At 41.9% G+C, this 20,814-nt stretch overlaps 1 protein-coding gene across 9 annotated transcripts in view; it reads left to right on the top strand.

Moving 5' to 3' along the window:
• The window catches only part of TNFSF10 (TNF superfamily member 10), a 40,324-nt gene that overhangs the window by 3,846 nt on the left and 15,664 nt on the right, over positions 1-20,814 (top strand). For 5 of the 9 annotated variants that reach the window (XR_006056639.2, XR_009598128.1, XM_012099165.5 and 2 more), the window contains exons 2-5: positions 4,630-4,767; positions 7,900-7,942; positions 11,735-11,836; positions 17,831-17,887. Coding sequence is in view for 6 of the 9 variants with exons in the window: in XM_012099165.5 (XP_011954555.2) it covers positions 4,630-4,767; positions 7,900-7,942; positions 11,735-11,836; positions 17,831-17,887 (340 nt within the window). In the remaining 3 variants the exon portion in view is untranslated. Of the gene's footprint in view, positions 1-4,629; positions 4,768-7,899; positions 7,943-11,734; positions 11,837-13,772; positions 16,665-17,830; positions 17,888-20,814 lie in introns of those variants that run through there. The other 4 variants (XM_004003150.6, XM_042234371.2, XR_009598129.1 and 1 more) reach the window with 2 other exon arrangements.

Here is a 20,814-nt window from a genome sequence, read left to right on the forward strand (position 1 = left end):
ACCAGTAAGCACAAACAATAAACATGGGCTTAGCCTCTGAAGTCTATGTCTCTGAGAAAGTTTGACAAGGGGATTACCTGTTGCTGTGTCATCATAGATGGCGAAGAAAAAGGAGGAGGAGCCCCTTATCCACTGGGCTCCATAAATGATCCTTTATGCTATTTGGGATTTGCAGAAACTGATTGTCAGAGACTAATGGCTGGGCAGCAGAGAGGGTCAGGACTGCCACTTTGAGGTCTCTGAGCCAGCCAGCCAGCAAAGGAGTCCACACCCCTGACCTCAAGCCCTGCCAAGGACTGGTTGTACCTGGCCTGGACAACCACAGTGTTTGCAATGGCACCACCAGCAGTTGAGTGGAATCCACTTCTCAGAACCAAGGGCTCCTAGAACAGGAGCGCAGGCATCCAGTGCCATAGCTGTCTCTCCTCCTAGAAGTGTCCAAATTTAAAAAAAATCACACTTGTCCCCTTGCCCCCAATATCCAGATGTGGTTAGCAAGAGAACAGTCCCAGCCACCGAAGTACTATAGAAAATTCCTTCTCAAAGTGTGAATGGGTGTGGAAAGGAAGTGGGGAGAGAGATTAAGCATCATTAATCATTCCTAGAATAGCCACAGCACCCCCTTACCCATGTGTCATTCACCTGTATTGGCCCAGGTGTGTGAAGGAAACTACCAGATAGGAAGCTTGGGGAAGGGGTGCAGGGTGGCTGTGGCTTTCTGTTGTTCAGAAATCAATACATAAGCATAAAAATATCTAGGAGGAAAAATAAGTTGTGATCTCTAGATGGCAGGATTATGGGTGCCTCTTTTTCCTTTTTATTTTTCTATATTTTATCAATTTTCTACAATGAATGTTGTAAAACTATCCATGCCATCCATATGACTGTCATACAGATCTAAAGAAAATGACATTTTTATATAGTCTTAAAAGTAAAGTAAAAATAAGTAAAGTGAATCACTCAGTTGTGTTCCACTCTTTGCAACCCCATGGCCTGTATAGTCCATGGAATTCTCCAGACCAGAATACTGGAGTGGGTAGCCTTTCCCTTCTGCAAGAGATCTTCCCAACCCAAGGATCAAACTCAAGTCTCCCGAGTTGCAGGTGGATTCTCTACCAGCTGAGCCACAAGGGAAGCCCAAACCATATGCAAAATTGTCCACACCCAGTCTGATCTTAACCCTATAAAAAAAAGATCCTCCAAAGGTAAACTGGGAAGTAGAATGAGGGTGGATCAAGGAGGATTTTACTTGTTTTACTTTTAGAAAAGTATTCTGTAATTTTCTGTTTTCCAGGGTGTCTTTGTATCCTCTACATCTTCAGGTTTCATTAAATCTGGGTTAACAGTGGAGTCACACTAGCTTGTCAGACTCCCTCCCATGTCTCCTTAGGACCTTAGTTTTCAAGGCAATCCTTCCCCACCTCCTGAAAATGTTTCTGGAAAATTTCCAGAGGATCTCCAGAGGCCAGCAGTTGGTCCTGATCTGGGCTGGCCTCTGGTCTCTTCCACCCTCTCAAACTCCAATTGACTTCACAGGGGCTGTCAGCTACCCTGACTGCCTGATCCCAGCACCTCTCAACTCTGCCCTGTCCCAACCCTGACCCCACGTCCTGGGCACTTTCCAACTGCTATGATGTAAGAAGGTGAGTTGCTCTCTCCGTTCTGTGTCAGGCACATTGTTTTGTCCCAACAGGTTATGAAAGTTAGTTAAGCCTTTTTTAAAAAAAAAAAATCTTTTGGCTGCACCGCACAGCATGTGGGATCTCAGTTCCCCAACCAGGGGTCAAACCTGTACCCCTTCATTGGCAGCTGAGAGTCTTAACCACAGGACCACCAGGGAAATCCCAGTTAAGCTTATTTATTCAGTTTCATCAAATTAGTACCTGACCAAGGAATACCTAGTCTTGTTGGGCTGGACAATGTCTAATAAAACTATTCTTCTGGAACTTTCCTAAAGCCTTGCTGCTAAATCCAGCTCTTTTCTCTGATCCTCCCTGCAATTTGCTAAACATGCTCTTTTATTTCTAAATTGAGTTCTTTCCTTGGAAAGGCTTTTTAAGCTCCCACATAAATTGCAGATTACAGTTGAAGAACATGGAGGTGGGTAGGAACAAAGGAATGGTGCCTAATTTCATCTCCAGTCATAATTTAGGCGGCCCCCACCTGTCACCCCCACTGCATCTCCTAGGCAAATGTTTTACTCCTGTAATCTTAAAAAGGAAGAAAGAAAATAAGCGTTTACTTAAAAGTAAATGAATGTTCTATGCCAGTGGGGAAGGAATTAAGTCAGGTTTGTCACTTCTATGCTTGAGAGACCTGAGCAAATGTCCAAGGAGTATGTGGCTGACAGTACAGACCCACATGACTCTCACCAAAAATTCTCATCAGTATTTAAGTCATTTTGATTTGGAATGAGGTTGTCTTTCTATAGAAGGAAGCAGATCATTCTTACATTTGATCTTTCCTTTAAGCTTTGAAGTCCCCTTTATTCAGATAACAGATAAAATGACTATTTTGCCACTTATTTCTCCAGAGAAAGGCATTTCAGTGGATTTGTATATAGAAATAATATCTGAATCCCAGCTGTTAAAAATAAAAAACAGGAAAAAAGACCCATCTGAACTTGCATGAACATCCTGTTTTTCTTCATGAGGTTAATCAGTTGTCATCCTGGAGTGTTCCAGATGGATTGGAGTGTATGTGTGTAAGCTGTGCACGTGTTTGTGTGTGTGTGTGTTTGCATAACATCAAGTGCAAACTTTGCAGAAAATGATCTAGTCATTGTAAACATTTACCCCCAACCAGAATAAGGGAGCCTTCAAGTGGTATTTCAAGTCTCTGCAGGTAAATCCCTAACTGGTGTAAACTTTTAATGAGGCAAGATTCAAATATCTAATAGCAATGTAGTCCTCATTCTGTTATCCAGAGGAGCAGACATCACAACAATAGCTAGAATCTACTAAGACAGTTGGACTATAAAGAAGGCTGAGCACCAACAAATTGATGCTTTCAAACCGTGGTGCTGGAGAAGACTGTTGAGAGTCCCTTGGGCAGCAAGGAGATCAAACCAGTCAATCCTAAAGGATGTCAGCCCTGAATATTCATTGGAAGGGCTGATGCTGAAGCTCCAATACTTTGACCACCTGATGTGAAAAGCTGATTCACTGGAAAAGATCCTGATGCTGGGAAGAGGGCAAGAGAAGAAGGGGGCGACAGAGGATAAGATGTTTGGATGGCATCATGGACTCAATGGACGTGAGTGTGACCAAACTCAGGGAGAGAGTGAAAGACAGGGAAGCCTGGCATGCTGCAGTTCATGGGGTTTGCAGGAGGGTGATACAACTTGGTGACTGAGCAACAAAAACACCAAGACAGTCAGAGCTAAGATCAAGAAATGGAACATTGCCTTTGCCCTAAAGGGCTTAATTTGGTGGGGGGATCCTAGAATGTAAACAGACTCCACTGCCTACTTTGTACCTGCGTGGGTTTCCAACTGTAGAGTGGGAGTCATACCATGTCAGAGCTGGAAGGGACCTCAGAGATCACCGCAGGGAACCAGCTCGAAATGCGAATGAAGAAGAGATTTTGAAGTGAAGGGGCAACTTGTTGAGTGACACACAGCTATCCAAAGGCAGGGGCCACGAAGGCATTGTGACCCCAGATGCCTGGCCCACACCTGTTTCCTCTCTCCCACATCCAACTGCTTACCTTTATTCACAGGATGGAAGACCCCATGCTTACTTTTACTTCAGACAATGCTCTTATGCAAGATAATAAGAGTTCTCTGAACATGTCATCAGTTTCTGTTATTTTAACTTGTTCAGTTCAGTCCAGTTCAGTCGCTCAGTCGTGTCCGACTCTTTGCGACCCCATGAATTGCAGCATGCCAGGCCTCCCTGTCCATCACCAACTCCCGGAGTTCACTCAGATTCATGTCCACTGAGTCAGTGATGCCATCCAGCCATCTCATCCTCTGTCGTCCCCTTCTCCTCCTGCCCCCAATCCCTCCCAGCATCAGAGTCTTTTCCAATGAGTCAGCTGTTCACATGAGGTGGCCAAAGTACTGGAGCTTCAGCTTCAGCATCATTCCTTCCAAAGAAATCCCAGGGCTGATCTCCTTCAGAATGGACTGGTTGGATCTCCTTGCAGTCCAAGGGACTCTCAAGAGTCTTCTCCAACACCACACTTCAAAAGCATCAATTCTTCGACACTCAGCCTTCTTCACAGTCCAACTCTCACATCCATACATGACTACTGGAAAAACCATAGCCTTGACTAGATGGACCTTAGTTGGCAAAGTAATGTCTCTGCTTTTCAATATGCTGTCTAGGTTGCTCATAACTTTTCTTCCAAGGAGTAAGCGTCTTTTAATTTCATGGCTGCAGTCACCATCTGTGGTGATTTTGGAGCCCAAGGAATAAAGTCTGACACTGTTTCCACTGTTTCCCCATCTATTTGCCATGAAGTAATGGGACCAGATGCCATGATCTTCGTTTTCTGAATGTTGAGCTTTAAGCCAACTTTTTCACTCTCCTCTTTCACTTTCATCAAGAGGCTTTTTAGTTCCTCAAATGAGCGAAAAGAAAAAGCACTTGTGTGTAATACTGTGTTATATCCATCTCAACTCAGATGCAGGACAAATACTTTAAAAATGGCTTGGGTTGCTTCTTGGAGGAAGATGACCGTTCCTGGGACTCCAGAGATGAAGAGAGTATGATCAATCCCTGCTGGGAACTAAAGTCACAACTCCATCTGTTTGTTAAAAAGGTAAGTGAACCATGGTGTCACTTTACCAGTGGGCATAGGAGGTTCAGAGGAGAAAGAATATTTTAGATCATGAAGTCTAGAGTCCTCATTTTGTAAAGGAGAAAGTTGGAACCCGGAGTGTTTAAGTGATTGTCCTCAAATTCACAGAAGTAGGAAAAGGTGGGATCCACCCCGCAGAGGGTCCTGACCAAAGCCTGCTCTAGAGTTTATTCCTCTCTTCCAGAGAGCGTCCTCATCTAGTCTAAATATTTTATCTCACCTTGTGGAAATGAGGCACAGACAGAACAAAATGTCCAAGGTCACACACTAATAAAGGATGTGCGTGGGGTTTCTTTGTTATTCAGAAGACAAAAGAAACCAAATAATGATATTTTATATTTTTCCCACATTGTTGGTCTCTGGAATTCAGTCTTTTATTTTTGTACACATATAGAGCTGAAGAAAGAGGGAAAAGGGAAAAGGGAAAAAAGATACACTTTGAGAAACTGAAGGTGATGGCATCTCAATTCACAGTAAATTACACATTACAAAATATTATTTTCTGCTTGTGAAAACTGCTTACATAGGCTCTCTAGCAGAAACATTATGGTAGCTAACAGTTTATTTCACTAGATGTGATCATGTAATTATACTCCGAGTGACATGACAGGTCAAACAGAGTTTCTTTTCTCAGGCTGCTTTCTTATTTGTAAGATGGCGTTAGTAACGTTTACCTTCTGCCTATCTGGAAAGGTCCGCCGAGAATACAGATACGAAAATACCCTGTAAACTAGGATACACAATCATTCTTAAACAATTACTGGGGACACTCCCAGAGTAGGAGGATGTGTTTAAAGAAATGATTATTAGTCTGTCTGGTGCTCAGTGTGCCTTTCTATAGGCTCCAATTTATAGCCCTAAGCAGCCCTCACAGTAAAGCCCAGATATCCCCTGTGATGCTATTTCTATGACAAGTAAAATCAGACCGCCACCTGGTTGTCTGAGAAACCCATCTGCTCCATGCTGCCCTGGAAACACAGGTGCGGCGCTCGCTGCACACAGGCAGTCCTGAAGCGGCTGGAACGCCATCGCCCCAAGCGACAAGGACCAGGAAAGACCCCGGATTGGGAAAGGGTCCTGAGGAAGCTGAGGAGTGAGACCCCACGGCCCCGGGGATCAGAGAGGGTGGCAAACCACTGGTGGCAGAGGAGCGAAACTCAGAAGCAGAGCAGAAATCTGGAGACAGAGGAGGGGCTGGACTTGGGGGCAGGAAGTGGGGAGGTGAGAGAGCAGTGTGGCTGGGGTTTCCTGCTCCTCCCCTCTGCCCCCATTCTCACATCCTGCCACTAACTAGAGAAGGGAGGGCACCCAGGGCAGGGAAAAGTGTAGCACAGGAGCGGGGAAGGCTTCCCCATACTTCCAGGTACCATATAAACGAACAGATCGTTTTCCATAAATGTCCTTTATGGACATTCCACATGTTATTAATATCTCCCCTAATGCTCAAACAGCTGTGAGGAAGGAATCCTTATTATCTTCTTTTTTCTTAAAAAAAAAAGATAAAGAAATTAAAATAGTCCATATCAGTTAAGTAACTTGAGAAAAGTTTCCAGGGCTGATAATGAACAAATTTTAATCCAGTTCATCTGCTTATATTCTAACCATTCTGTTTTTTTGTTGTGTGCTTTTGTTTTTGGCTGTGCCATGTGGCATCTTATTTCTTGGGCATCTTTTTTACCCTGTTCAGGGACTGAACCGGTGCCCCATGCTGTGGGAGGGCAGAGTCTTAACCACTGGACAACCAGGGAAGTCTCATAATGGTTCTTTTTTTCTGCCTACCACACTGTAACGGAGAAGGCAATGGCACCCCACTCCAGTACTCTTGCCTGGAAAATCCCATGGACAGAGGAGCCTGGTAGGCTGCAGTTCATGGGGTCGCTACTAGTCGGACACGACTGAGCAACTTCACTTTCACTTTTCACTTTCATGCATCGGAGAAGGAAATGGCAACCCACTCCAGTGTTCTTGCCTGGAGAATCCCAGGGACAGGGGAGCCTGGTGGGCCGCCGTCTATGGGGTCGCACAGAGTTGGGCACGACTGAAGCGACTTAGCAGTACCACACTGTAAGAATTAGCCTTTTCCTTCTCCTGCTCCTCCTTTTTCCTTTCTGGCTCAGAAGGCCAGTGACAGAGATAATGTGCTGAGGCCCTTGCTTCCCCTCCCACACACCAGTGTCCTTTATCTGTTATCTGTGGTCAGGGCTTTTGACAAAGGAAAACGTAGATATGGGGCTGGAGTACAGAGGAAGTTTCTGACAGTTATGTGATAAACAACAACGGTGAATGGAAAGGTGGGCAGGGGCGGGGGACAGGACTGAATAGAGAGGAGTTTAAAGCCGTGGGTGAGTCATGTCAGGGTGGGCTCACTGAACAGAAGGGCTCAAATTCATTCTTTCTTAGTGGTTTTCCCCACTGTAGCAAGTGGGGAAAGAAAATGATATGAGGTGAGAATGTCTCAGCCACATTCTCAGAAATGAGAGAGTGACATGGTGCTAGCAGGTCACCACTGGATGGGCTGTGCGTGTCTATGGGTGTCATGAGAGAAAGGGAGTGTGCCCTGCACCTTCAGTCTTGGGTATGTCCAATAATTTCAAGCCCCTGGAATCTAACACACGCATACATTCAGAGACACACAGTGCACTTGTACACATGCTTGCCTGCAGACACACACAGACAATGCACTTATATACATGCTTGTATGCAGACACACCTCCCAGAAAGTGAGGTGACATGGCCATCACGTCTATTAGCCACAAGGAAGTCTCGGCACATTAGGCTGACCTAACGTGGAGAAAAATGACTCCTCCTTTCTGTGGTGCTCCAGGTATGGCATTTCAAAGCCTTCATCCAGAAACAGAAGTCTCTCAGACAGAAGACCATCCTTTCATCAATAGTAGGGACAGCTGCCTCTGTATTTACCCCAGCTCCCACCCAAACCTACATGCTCTTTGCTTGAACAACTTAAAGCTGCCTAAGTTGATATCTTAAGTGCAGAAATTTCCTGTTAGACATCAGCAAGAAGAGCAATAGACATTCAATAATCAGTTTAAATGCTTAGGGAAATTAACAAGCTTTATTCAATACTATTTGCAGATGACTTTGAGAACCTTTGAGGAAATGATTCCTACAAATCCAGGTATTATTTTTTGTTGTTGTTTTAATTTTTCTAGTGTTAACCTCCTGATAAGGTGAGTAATTCTCCATCCTCTTGCTCTCTACTCCTACCCAAACATCCTACCTCTGACTGATGCTCAGTAACTCAAGATGCTTGATTCTGTTTCCCTTTTGGCATTGGCGTTTGAACCAAATCTGAGGCCCACCTCACGTATGAACTTTATTTCATGGGAATTTTATTCTTCCAATGTGGATTTACCTTTCATCTCAACTTCTTCCATTCTTTGTTTTTACCTTCTAATGTGGGTAGCTTTCTGGAGCACAGCTGGGAAAAAATAAGGGGTCCAAAGTTACCCATCTTCTCTGCTTCTGACCATGCCTAGGCTCTAAGCCTTTCTTTATGCAAAAATTTTGCTCCATCATCTCTCTCCCAGCAATCCTTCTCCCCACCCAAAATCCTCGTTCTGCATCCCACACCTTTGCCATCTCCACTGACGGTCGGCCAACGGCTCTTAACCCACATCCCCTTTCAGTGGGTCTTTCAGAGAAGACCAAACCAGCTTCTCTGGTCCTCTGTCTGGCTTCTCCCATTCTTGGATTTTCACATCTCCTTCTCATCCTCCATCCCCATCACCTCTTCAGAGAGAACTTCTCTGATCAGCTTTCTAAGAAAGTTTCCCCACATCCTGTTTTTCTGTCATACTTATTTTGTTAATTTCCTTCGATAAGTACATGTGTATAAATCAAAGAAAAAAAAATATATTCTCTGTGTTCTGATTCCTTACTACATAAAAGATCTACAAAGATTGAAAACATGCCTGTTTCTCTCACCTCTCTGTACCTAGACTTACCTCTATATCTCAAGCCTAGCAGATCCTCTTTTATCCCCCTGGGCCTTACCTGCACCACCTTTGGCGTGCCTGTGCACGTGTGTGTGTGTGTGCCTGCATGTTTTGACTGAGGTGAAATTCACATAACATACAATTAACCATCTTGAAGCATATGATTTGGTGACAATTCGTGCCTTCACAGTGTTGTCCCACCACCATCTCTGTCTACATACAAATTCTTAATGCAGATTTTGTTAATCAAGTAACTGATGAATTAAATTTGCTGCTTCTTCACATTTAGCTCACCACAACCCCATTTTCCCCTACTAACAGTCATACAGGCCTCCATACATGTACCACAGACTTAAAGTCTTGGAGTACACCATCTTGGCAGAGAAGAAACAGTTTTTAAAATAGATATTTGGTTAATGATGTATTCCCACTTTTCAGCTATCCTTTCCCATTATAATCTTCCTCATCCCTTGATAACTCCCACCATCCTTTATTAAATATGAAGGCAAGACCTGGTCCCAAGTTCTAAGCATTCTTTCTGGTCATTTCCCCAAAGCCAAAGGTGGTAGCGGGAACGATGAACATGCCATCTCTTCTTTCTTTAAAATATTTGTTTATTTGGCTTCCTCGTATCTTAGTCGTGGCACACGGGATCTTCGCCGCATCATGTGGAAGCTTTCTTTGCAGCACATGGACACTCTAGTTGTGGTGCTCAGACTCAGTAGTTGTGACACATGGCCTTAGTTGCTCCATGGCGTGTAGACCCTAGTTCCCCAACCAGGGATCGAACTGCATCCCCAGCATGGCAAAGCAGATCCTCAACCACTGGACCTCCAGGGAAGTCCCTCCAACTCTTCTAATGAGGAACACCAGATCCATGGTTTACAGAAGGCGCATGTACTATTTTCAGTTCTGGGAGAAAAATATTCTTTTTTATATTCATCCCAGTGGGGTGCAGAAATCACATACTTCTCAGTATACCAAAATGTATCCATGACACCAAAATATACATATTCATAGGCTTCTTGTCCGGGAGTTGTTTGCTATGGTCTGTAGGAAATTTCCTCTCTTCAAATTTTGCTCTTATATCTAGGCTTTCCTATATCCTTGCATTGACCTCAAATGCAAGATATTTGTAACTGGATTCAATTACCAAATGTTTTAAAGCAAAGTGTTAAAGTCTCAGAGCAGTCAAGACATTATGAATTATTTATTGCCGGAGATTCAAAGTAAATGAACACATCAACTTTGAAAGCTGAGTATTCTGAGAGTAACATGTCATTGACCGTACATCCCCAAGCTGTGTTGGTCTTCAATGTAGTACAAATACCCACTATCCTGAATAAGTAACAATAGCAGATAAAGTCTTCTTCCTATTTCTTTCTCCCCTATGGAATTTTGTCCCCTCATTTCAGTTTCCTCTACTGCTAGTCTAGATGGAGGCTTCCTATTCTCAGACCTCGATCAATTACAACTGTCTACTAACTCACCAATCTCTAGCCCTCTCGGTTTCTAGCATCAGACCTTACTATGAGTTAGTTTAGCCTAAAGCACAACACATATCTTTCTGCTTCCCTGATTAAAAACTGTTTAAAGTCTTCTCATGTCTGTAAAATCCAAATCTCTTAGCCTAACATTCAAATCCTCTATAGTTTAACTCCTCATTCAAGCCCGAAACTGAACTCCTCTGACGCCTGTGTCCCAGGAATGCTGTGTGCATCTTGTCTTGCGGACACTGTTCTAGATCCCTGCGAACACCCTTCTCCCATTGTTGTGAACTTTAACCCTCTCCACCCTCCCTCATTTCAGATAATTGTCCTGCACCTCAAGTGCTTTCTTGCTTTCATTTGTTTATAGTTATTTGTCTGTGTTCCTAGAAGAGTGCCTGGCATAGATGTAATGGGCACTTTGGTTTGCTGGAGTAAGCGAATGAAGGGACCTTAGTCCAAAAGTTCCCCTGACTCAGCTTTCCAACAAATAGGAATCTTTCATCACCCTTCCTTTATGTTTCACATGGGTCAATTTTCACTTTCTAATTTGTATCTTCCCTAAACACTGTAAGTCCCTTGAAGGCTCAGATTATACTATCAGTGATTAATCTTTGAATCCCCCATGGAAGCACTGCCTTGTCCGTGGACATGTTTGGTGAAACCATACAATTGATCTTAACAACCAATGTAAGCCTCCTGAGAAGTTTTAGCTGATCTTTAAAAGAGTAATTTGTTGAATTTGTAGTCATTTAGTCTGCTCTAGAGTACTTCAGATGGTGGTCAGTAAATGTGATTTGTTTATTGTGATCTAGTGAATCAATGATTTATATGTTCATACACTGATTATCATGACCATTATGTCGTTCCATATACCTTTTGGGAGGTGAGAGAAGTAACTGCTGGATACCAGTTTGTGGCATCTATGGACATGTAAACCATGGAATCCTGTGGCCATGAAGAAAGTTGAGCCATAAACCCCGTCTGAGATAGTGAATGATGTTTTGTAATTGCTGTTCCTTTAGAGTAGATAAGAGGAAAAAATAATTGAAATGATTAGAATTGGTATCAGTCTTTTTCTACATACAGCTCAAAGTGGAAAGTTGCCAGTACCTGGTTATTTGTGCACTTTTAATGCCTCAGCAGGAGTATTATATGTCCACAGTTTAGTTACTATTATTGTTTAGTAAAAGTGTCAGGATCTTCACTTTGTTATGTTCTAGTAGAACCTTACCCCTGAGATGCCAATAAATTATAGCTAAAGATACTGCCTATTCCTCCTATCTAAAGTATTTTGTGAATTAAACATAGGCTGAAGTAGACTACTCATAATACTAAAATGTAGGTTGGTTTTATGGAAACCCATATAATCAACTTTGGGAGTCCAGTGTGTTTACTATGCTTGATTGACAAGGGCTGTGAACAGCAATGTATTTGCTAAGTAGCTTGACAAGTGCTGATGATTCTTTGTTACTTCTCTTTTAGAAAAGCAATATAATCCTTACCTAGACAGAGAAAAGGGTCCTAAGAGGGTAGCTGCTCATATAACTGGAAGCAATCGGAAAAGAAGTACGTTGCCAGTTCTAGGTAAGATAAATTATTAATATATGGTTTAAAGGAAGGGAAGGGAAGAATTTGTTCTAAATAATTTATTTTTGTATCTGAAATGTTTATATGGCTATCTACAAAGTGGTCAGTAGCAATCAAGTCTCAGATTGACTCTTTTCAGAAGCAAGATTACAAGATGAGTAGCTTAGTTACTGCCCGGCAAAACTGACCTCAAGAAAATTCTGAAACGAGAGAACTTAGAGTTTCCCATGCCCCCATTTTTGCTTTTCTTATTTTTAAAAGTAATTTCTCACTCTTTCATCAAATCTTTCTCCTTTGCAAAGGTTCTAAATCAGTCACCTATTTTCTAGTGAGTCACCACCCCCCCCCCCCCCCCCCCCCGCCCCGTGACATTTGCGTTAGATTGAACCACAAAAAGAAAAAATGGCCAATATTTGACCACTTTGCACTTATGGAAATGTCAGTTTCACATAGTTTAACCAAATAGGTTAATCTATTTTCAAATAGTTAACTATTTTCAAATAGTTAACCAAATAGGTCAAGCCTAATTTTATCTGGAGAACAGGTGTTCATATATTGCTGAAGTTAGTGTGTGAGTCTTGTAATCGAAACACCCACATGGGAATCCCAGCTCCTCCTTACCAAGTTCTTCATTTTGAGGAAATTGCTTAACTCAATCAAGCTTCATTTTCTTTCTCTTTTTTTTTTTAAAAAGATTTTTTTGATGTGGACCATTCTTAATGTCTTTAATGAATTTGTTACAATATCACTTCTGTTTTATGTTGCGGTTTTTTGGCCAAGAGGCATATGGGATCTTAGCTCTCCAACCAGGGGTGGAATCCAAACACCCTGACTTGGAAGGCAAAGTCTTAACCACTGGACAACCAGGGAAGTCCCAAGCTTCATTTTCTTCACATAAAAAGTAGAGAGAACGTTTAACTCACAAAATAGTGAAGATGAATGCAAAATGCTAGTGCATTGTAAGTACTCAGTAAGTAGTGCTTTTATTATTGTGAGAGATTTTGTCCTAGGTTAAAGGTATTTCAGGCATCAGTTATTGAATGAAAAGTTTGTCGGGTTTTTTGGTTGGCTGGTTGGCTTTTGTCTGGTTTTACTCTGAGCAGTTGCCTTCATGGTATTCCTGAACTGGTATTTTTGGAGGTAATTTATGTGTTCTGCCTATTTGTGAGATTATTATTTCACTATTCCTATTTACAATTCTTCAGATAATATGGTGGTTGTTTTAAACTCTTGAAAAACTAAATTTTGCGCCAATCATAGAGACGAGCCCAAAGTTTAAAGGAATATCCTATCTCAGTAAGGCCCATCTTCATTCACAATCTTCAGGACTTAAAAATCCAAAGATCTGAAGATCTTTAAATCTGGGCATTTTTGCCAAACCCTATACTTTGCCTTATTGGACTCGAGATGCCTGCTGCTTGGAAGGTGCTTTTGACACTGGTTTACTGAGAAAGACCAAGGAGGAATCCAAAAAGACCTAAAAGAGTAGCAGGAATTTATGAGCTCTAGGCTTGAGGAACAGATATGTTTCTTTTGATTTCCTTCTACATTGTCAATCTGAGCTCACCAGCACAGGAAAGGAGGCAGGGGTTCTGGACAGAAATTCTTCCCAGGAGTAGATTGCTGCCCTAATGAACCATTCCCATGGTACCATTCAGAGCTGAGTGTGACAGTCGAGATACAGCAAAATAGGGGACTTCAAACAGGTCACAGTGGCACGGGCGCCTCCAGATTTCTATATGATTAAAATTTAGACTCCTTGGAAGATTGAGGGAGCGTGAAGTTTTAAATTGACTTCTCTGGTGGCTCAGATGGTAAAGCGTCTGCCTACAATGTGGTATAGTTCCAATCAAAGCGTTGTCTAGCCACAGCTATCGGAAAACTCCTTGCTTTACTACAAGTTAATTTTATTTTTCTCCAAACTTCATCCCAGGCTCCAAGAATGAAAAAGCTGTGGGCCATAAAATAGATTCCTGGGAGTCGTCAAGAAAAGGACATTCGTTCTTGAATAATTTGCACTTAAGGAAAGGAGAGCTGGTTATCCATCAAACAGGATTTTATTACATCTATTCCCAAACATACTTTCGATTTCAGGAACCTGAGGAAGTTTTGGGAACTGTTTCAACAGAAGAGACCAGGAAAAAAAGCAAACAAATGGTACAATATATTTACAAATACACAAGCTATCCTGACCCTATACTGCTGATGAAAAGTGCAAGAAATAGTTGTTGGTCTAAAGATGCAGAATATGGACTCTATTCCATCTATCAAGGAGGAATATTTGAGCTTAAGGAAAATGATCGAATTTTTGTCTCTGTAACTAATGAACGATTGGTTGACCTGGACCAAGAAGCCAGTTTTTTCGGAGCCTTTTTAATCGGCTAAATGATCTATTAAGAAAAAACAGTGCCCCCAGAATGACCTTTCACTTTTCAGAGCAACGTACTTCAAACACGTGGTGGAAGTAAGGCAGCCTGAGCAGAATGACTTCAACCTAAAGATCAACATCACAAGCGTTTTTGGTGTCCTGGATCCTTTACCACTTAGCTCCCTGGGAAGCCCTCCCCACCTTACCACCAGAAATCTAGGAGGTTCTCAACTGAGAAATAATTGTGTAGCAATCAACATCTCTGCTTCTTTACCATCTACTCCTGTGAAGATACCAGAGACTGAAGGGCCATGGACATTGCATGCAGCACGCGAACGGAGTGGCACAGTGCAGGGCCGCATGGTGGCTGTCCCGGACTCTCAACTTGGAAACAAGAGAATTCCATTGTAACTTCTCCTTCTTTATTTCTGATTTTATTTAGATTTGAGTCTTATTTACATTTTATTTGATTTGAGTCTTCTCCCTTTTTCTCTTGATGAGTCTAAGTGATGGCTTGTCAATTTTGTTTATCTTCCCCAAAACCAGCTTTTAGTTTTAGTGACTTTGCTATTGTTTCCTTCATTTCTTTTCTATTTCTTCTCTGATCTTTATGATTTATTTCCTTCTACTAACTCTGGGTGTTTATTTGTTCTTCTTTTTCTAGTTGCTTTAGGTATAAGATTAGGTTGTTCACTTGATGTTTGTCTCATTTGTTTTTTATAGGTTTTTTTTCTGATATCTAATTTTTTTCCTAATATCTATTTTTAAATTGATATCTTATATAATATCTTATATTATATATAATATATAATATCTTATATAATCTTATATAAGCATCTCACACAGCTCAATATCAGGAAAAAAACAACCCAATAAAAAATTAGGCCGAGGACCTAGACAGACATTTCTCCAAAGAAGACACAAAGATAGCCAATAAACACAAGAAAAGATGTTCACCATAGTTCATTATTAGAGAAATGCAAATCAAAACTATCATGAGGTACCACCTCACTCCAATCAGAATAGCCATCATCAAAAAATCTGCAAACAGTAAATGCTACAGAGGATGTGGAGAAAAGGGAACCCTCCTACACTGCTGGTGGGAATGTAAATTGATAAAGCCATTATGGAGGACATTATGGAGGTTCCTTTGAAAACTAGGAATAAATCTACCATATGACCCAGCAATCCTGCTACTGGGAATATACCCTGAGAAAACCACAATTGACATCTACCCCAATGTTCATTACAGCACTAATTTACAATATCCAGGACATGGAAGCAACCTCGATGTCCTTTGACAGATGAATGGATGAAGAAGATGTATACAGATATACAATGGAATATTACTCAGCCATAAAAAGGAACTAGTCTGAGTCAATGGTAGTGAGGTGGATGAACGTGGACTCTGTTATACAGAGAGAAGTAAGTCAGAAAGACAAAAACAACTATATGTTAGCGCATATATATGGAATCTAACCTGGAAGAAAAAAATGACAACCCATTCCAGTATTCTTGCCTGAAAAATGCTATGGACAGAGGAGCCTGGCAGGCCACAGTCCCTGAGATTATAAAGAGCTGGATCTGACTGAGTGATTGAACAGCATGGAATCTAGAATAGTACTAATGAGCCCATTTACAGAGAAGAAATGGAGACGTAGATGCAGAGAATGGACTTGAGCCACAGTAGGGGAAGGAGATAGGAGGACAAATTGAGAAAGGGGCATTACCATTTATATAAGGTCCGTCTAGTCCAGGCTATGGTTTTTCCAGTGGTCATGTATGGATGTGAGAGTTGGACTGTGAAGAAGGCTGAGTGCTGAAGAATTGGTGCTTCTGAACTGTGGTGTTGGAGGAGACTCTTGAGAGTCTCTTGGACTGCAAGGAGATCCAACCAGTCCATTCTAAAGGAGATCAGCCCTGGGATTTCTTTGGAAAGAATGATGCTAAAGCTGAAAATCCAGTACTTAGGCCACCTCATGCGAAGAGTTGACTCATTGGAAAAGACTCTGATGCTAGGAGGGATTGGGGGCAGGAGGAGAAGGGGACGACAGAGGATGAGATGGCTGGATGGCATCACGGACTCAATGGACGTGAGTCCGAGTGAACTCCGGGAGTTGACAATGGGCAGGGAGGCCTGGCGTGCTGCGATTCATGGGGTTGCAAAGAGTCGGACATGACTGAGCGACTGAACTGAACTAAACTGAACTGATTATCATATGTAAAATAGGTAACTAGTGAGAAGCTGCTATGCAACACAAGGGGCCTAGCCTGGCACTCTGTGATGACCAGTAACAGTGGGGTTGGGGGAAGAGGGAGGGGGTACATATGTAATTATGACGGATGACTATTGTACAGCAGAGACAACACAGCATTGTGAAGTAACTACCTTCCAATAAAAAGGTAATAAAATAAAAATATGTGTTACTTTTTCAATAAAAATGACTAAAATATGTAGTTTTGTGTATTTTGTACTTAACATTTTATAGTAACAAGATTAGTAACAATGGGGAAAAGAACTTCTAATGTCTTTTTCATGGTATATTTTATTTAATATGTCTTACAGAAGAAAGAAAGAAACTGCTCACTTTTGTACAATGTAATTAAAATATTATTAGTCCTTTCCTTTATGGTTAATGCTTTTGTTACAGATTAAATTGTGTCCCAACAAAGGATAATGTCTATGTCCTTCTCCCCAGTACTTCAGAAATGTGATCTTATTTGGAAATAAGTTCGTTGCAGATATAATTAGTAAAGATGAGGTCATAGTGGAATAGGTTGGGTCCTTCACAGAATATGACTGGTGGCCTCATTATTTAAAGAAGGAGATTTAGTAACAGAAAGACCCACAGGAAGAAGTCCTCGTGCCAGCAGAGGCAGAGATTGAAGTGGTGAAGCTGCAAGCAAGGAACCCCAAGGACTGACAGTCCTCATCAGAAGCTCGAGAAACAAGAGAAGATTCCACTCAGAGCCTCAGAAATCTACTGACATCTTGATTTTAGACTCCTGGCCTCCAGAATTGTAAGAGAACAATTTTCTGATGTTGAAAACCATCTGGTCTGCGGGACTTTGGTTCAGCAGGCCTAGGAAGTTTATACAGATTTCCATACCGTGTTGAAGAAATCTTTTTTTACTGATGTCACGCAGATGTTAGCATTAATATTTTTTTCTGAAAATTTGAAGTTTAGTCTTTCATAGTTTGATAGTAGGATTCAACAATAGTTTAATTCATGAATGATGAAGGGATATAATTTTATCTTTTACTATATCAGTGACCCGTTCAGTGGCTAGCCCACTCTTTCCCCATTGATTTTAATGTCTAACATCATGCACCAAACTCCCAGGGGGTCTGTTTCTGTGTTCACTTCCCACCCTCCCCCTAACCCTGCATTGGATTGGTTGTCGGTTCTTGCACCCATTCCAGCCATTTTCTAAAAATTGTGGTAAAATATAGGTAACTTAAAATTTACCATTTAACCATTTTTGAGCATAGAGTTCAGTAGCATTAAGTACATTCACATTATTGTGCGATCTTTGGCACTATTCATGTCCAGAACATTTCATTATCCCAAGCTAAAACTTTGTAACCATTAAGCAATAATTCTTCATTTCCCTTCCTCCAGGCCCTGGTAATCACCATACTACTTTCTTTATGAATTTGACTGTCTTAGGTAGCTCATGTAAGTAGAATCATGCGGTATTTGTTCTTTTATGTTTGACTTATTTGATTTAGCATAATGTCTTCAAGGTTTAATCCATGTTAAAGCATGTGTCAGAATTTCTTTAAAAAATATAAGTATAGTTGATTTTCAATGTTGTATTAATCTTTGCTGTTCATTTCTTTTTAAGACTGAATGATATTGCAGCATTGGAAAATAGATACTACGTTTTGTTTATTCGTGTATCTGTTGATCATACGCTCTGGCTTTAATGGTTACTATTCGCTTTTCTATAAATCTTAACGTTCTCCTCCTTTAGTCCTTTGTTCCCAAACAACCCAGGCATTTGGGTGTTTAATTCACAAACTTTGTGCGACATAAGTACCTTTCATTGCGACATTTTAAGGCAAAATTTAGAAGGGAAAAGTTACATTTGCATGTGCAGAATTCAGTTGACAGTTTAAATAAACATCCTGGGAAGTCTCAAATTTCATTCCAAGTACAAATGATACAGTATCAGAACTATATGTAAATTTTTGAACAGTGTGAATAATGACTGCTGCTGCTGCTAAGTCACTTCAGTCGTGTCCAACTCTGTGTGACCCCATAGACGGCAGCCCACCAGGCTCCCCCGTTCCTGGGATTCTCCAGGCAAGAACACTGGAGTGGGTTGCCATTTCCTTCTCCAATGCATGAAAGTGAAAAGTGAAAGTGAAGTCACTCAGTCATGTCCGACTCTCAGCGACCCCATGGACTGCAGCCCACCAGCTTCCTCCATCCATGGGATTTTCCAGGCAAGAGTACTGGAGTGGGGTGCCATTGCCTATAGCCACCCAAAAGGAAAACAGCCCATTTGACCTGAAGCAGAAGGAGATAGGAAGGAATGAAAGAAAGTAGTCAGACTTCTTAAACTTTATAGAAGAGGCACATAGAGCTATTGAGCTATGGATATGTGGTATTCCTCAAAACAAGGGAAGAAGGACCCCAAAGACAATTTAGAGATCGTTAAGGCTTCCTCTTTGGTATCAAAAGTTGGGAATATATTACTTGGATTTTGACAGACCAGACAACCCTTGACCGTGAACGTGGGGGTGGTGCCACATTCACCATGGGAGCAATGCTACCAAAGCTGTGGAGGTCAAGCCCCTGCCCAGCAGAACCCTCAGAGATGTCTGCCTCTGCCTAGATATCAAGGAATGGAGCCATCTAGAGATGTGGGCACTCAACCCAGGCAGAAGACCACAGAGAGGATGAGGTTACTGCAGAGAATCCCTGCCAGGAAAATGCCCAGTGGAGCCATGTGGATATGGCTTCTCCCATGATCCCAAGTCAGCAGAGCCCCTGGTGTGCAGTTCCAGACAGAGATGGCTACAAGCATGCAAGTTAAGCCAGTGAGGATTGCCATGTGGGTTGCCTACAGCAAAGCCATGGGGGCAGGTATACCCCAGGGTGCATAGAAAGTTATTTCCATATCCCAGTGGGCCTAGCAGGGAGAGTATCTGATGAAAGATTATTCTCAGGCCTTGAGATTCGATGTTTGCCTTGTTGGGTTTGGACTTGCTTGGGACCTGCCACCCTCTTCTTTCCTATTTCTCTAGGCTGGGAGAGTTTGCCCTACTGCCTGTCCCACATTCCATTTTGGAAGCACATAATTTTTTTTTTATTTCACAGATTCATATCTGGAGAGCAATTTATCTCAGAATCAATTATACCTTGAGTCTCATGCACATCTGATTCAGGTGATATTTATATGAGACTTTAAACTTAGAGTTTTTTTAGTTGATGCTAGATGAAATTAAGACTTTGGAAGCTGTTGAGATGGAATGATCATATTTTGCATGCAAAATGGACATGAATGTTGGGGGGCCAGAGATATAAATGCTATGATTTGAATATTTATTTCCCTCCAAAATTTCACGTGTAATTTTCAAAATTCATTGAAATCCTAATACCTTATGTGATGGTATTAGAGCCAGGGTCTTTTGGGGTTGACTAGGTCATGATGGGTCCACTCATGAATGAGATTAATGTCTTTATCAAAAGTTTCGAGATAGGTCCCTTACCTGTTCAGTCATGTGGGGATACAATGAGAAGTTTGTGACCCAGAAGAGGGTCTCTATACGACCATGCTGGCACCCTGATCTTAACTTCGAGCCTCCAGAACTGTGAAAAATTAATTTATTTATAAACCACCCAATTTGTGACATTCCCTAATCAGAAGACAAAGAGTGGTTGAATGAATTAAAAAATAAAATCTAGCAATATGCTGTCTAGAAGGGATTCACTTTATTTTCTATGGCCATTTCTTTTCAAAAAATTTATATTTATTTTAATTTTTTTGGCTGTGCTGGGTCTTTGTTGAGGTGTGCAGGGCTTTCTCTAGCTGTGGTGCCCAGGCTCCTCATTGTGGTGGCTTCTCTTGCTGTACAGCACAGGCTCTAGAGCATGAGAGAACAGTTGTGGCTCTTGGGTGTAGCTGCTCCAAGGCACGTGGGATCTCCCTGGCCCAGGGATTGAACCAGAGTCCCTTGCATTGCAAGGTGAATTCTTAACCTCTAGACTGCCAAGGAAGCCCAACAAAGATGACCAAAAACAGCACGGGGCTATGCTTGCATCAGGCAAAATAGACTTTAAGTCAAAAATTGTCTCAGATGCCGGGAGCCAGCATGAGGAATCCCACCCGTGACAAGGTCATGTGGCAGAGGCCTGATGGGCAAGGCGAGTCAAGCCTCAGGTTTTCCCCCTGGTATTTCCTGAGCATGTACCCCCAAAATAAGAATCTGCCTGCCTTGTACTTTTCCACTCTTCTGACACACTCTGGAAAAAGTCAGCTCAGGGCTTTAGTCTTCTGCATTTGAAAGGGTGTTTCAATCCCCAAACCCCTCTGATGGCTTTCCAGCCTGCCTGTAGGACTCGTACAGCTGCACATGTGATTGTTGTCCATGGGA

The sequence above is a fragment of the Ovis aries genome, chromosome 1 (assembly GCF_016772045.2).
Source record: "Ovis aries strain OAR_USU_Benz2616 breed Rambouillet chromosome 1, ARS-UI_Ramb_v3.0, whole genome shotgun sequence".
NCBI classification, from domain to species: Eukaryota; Metazoa; Chordata; class Mammalia; order Artiodactyla; family Bovidae; genus Ovis; species Ovis aries.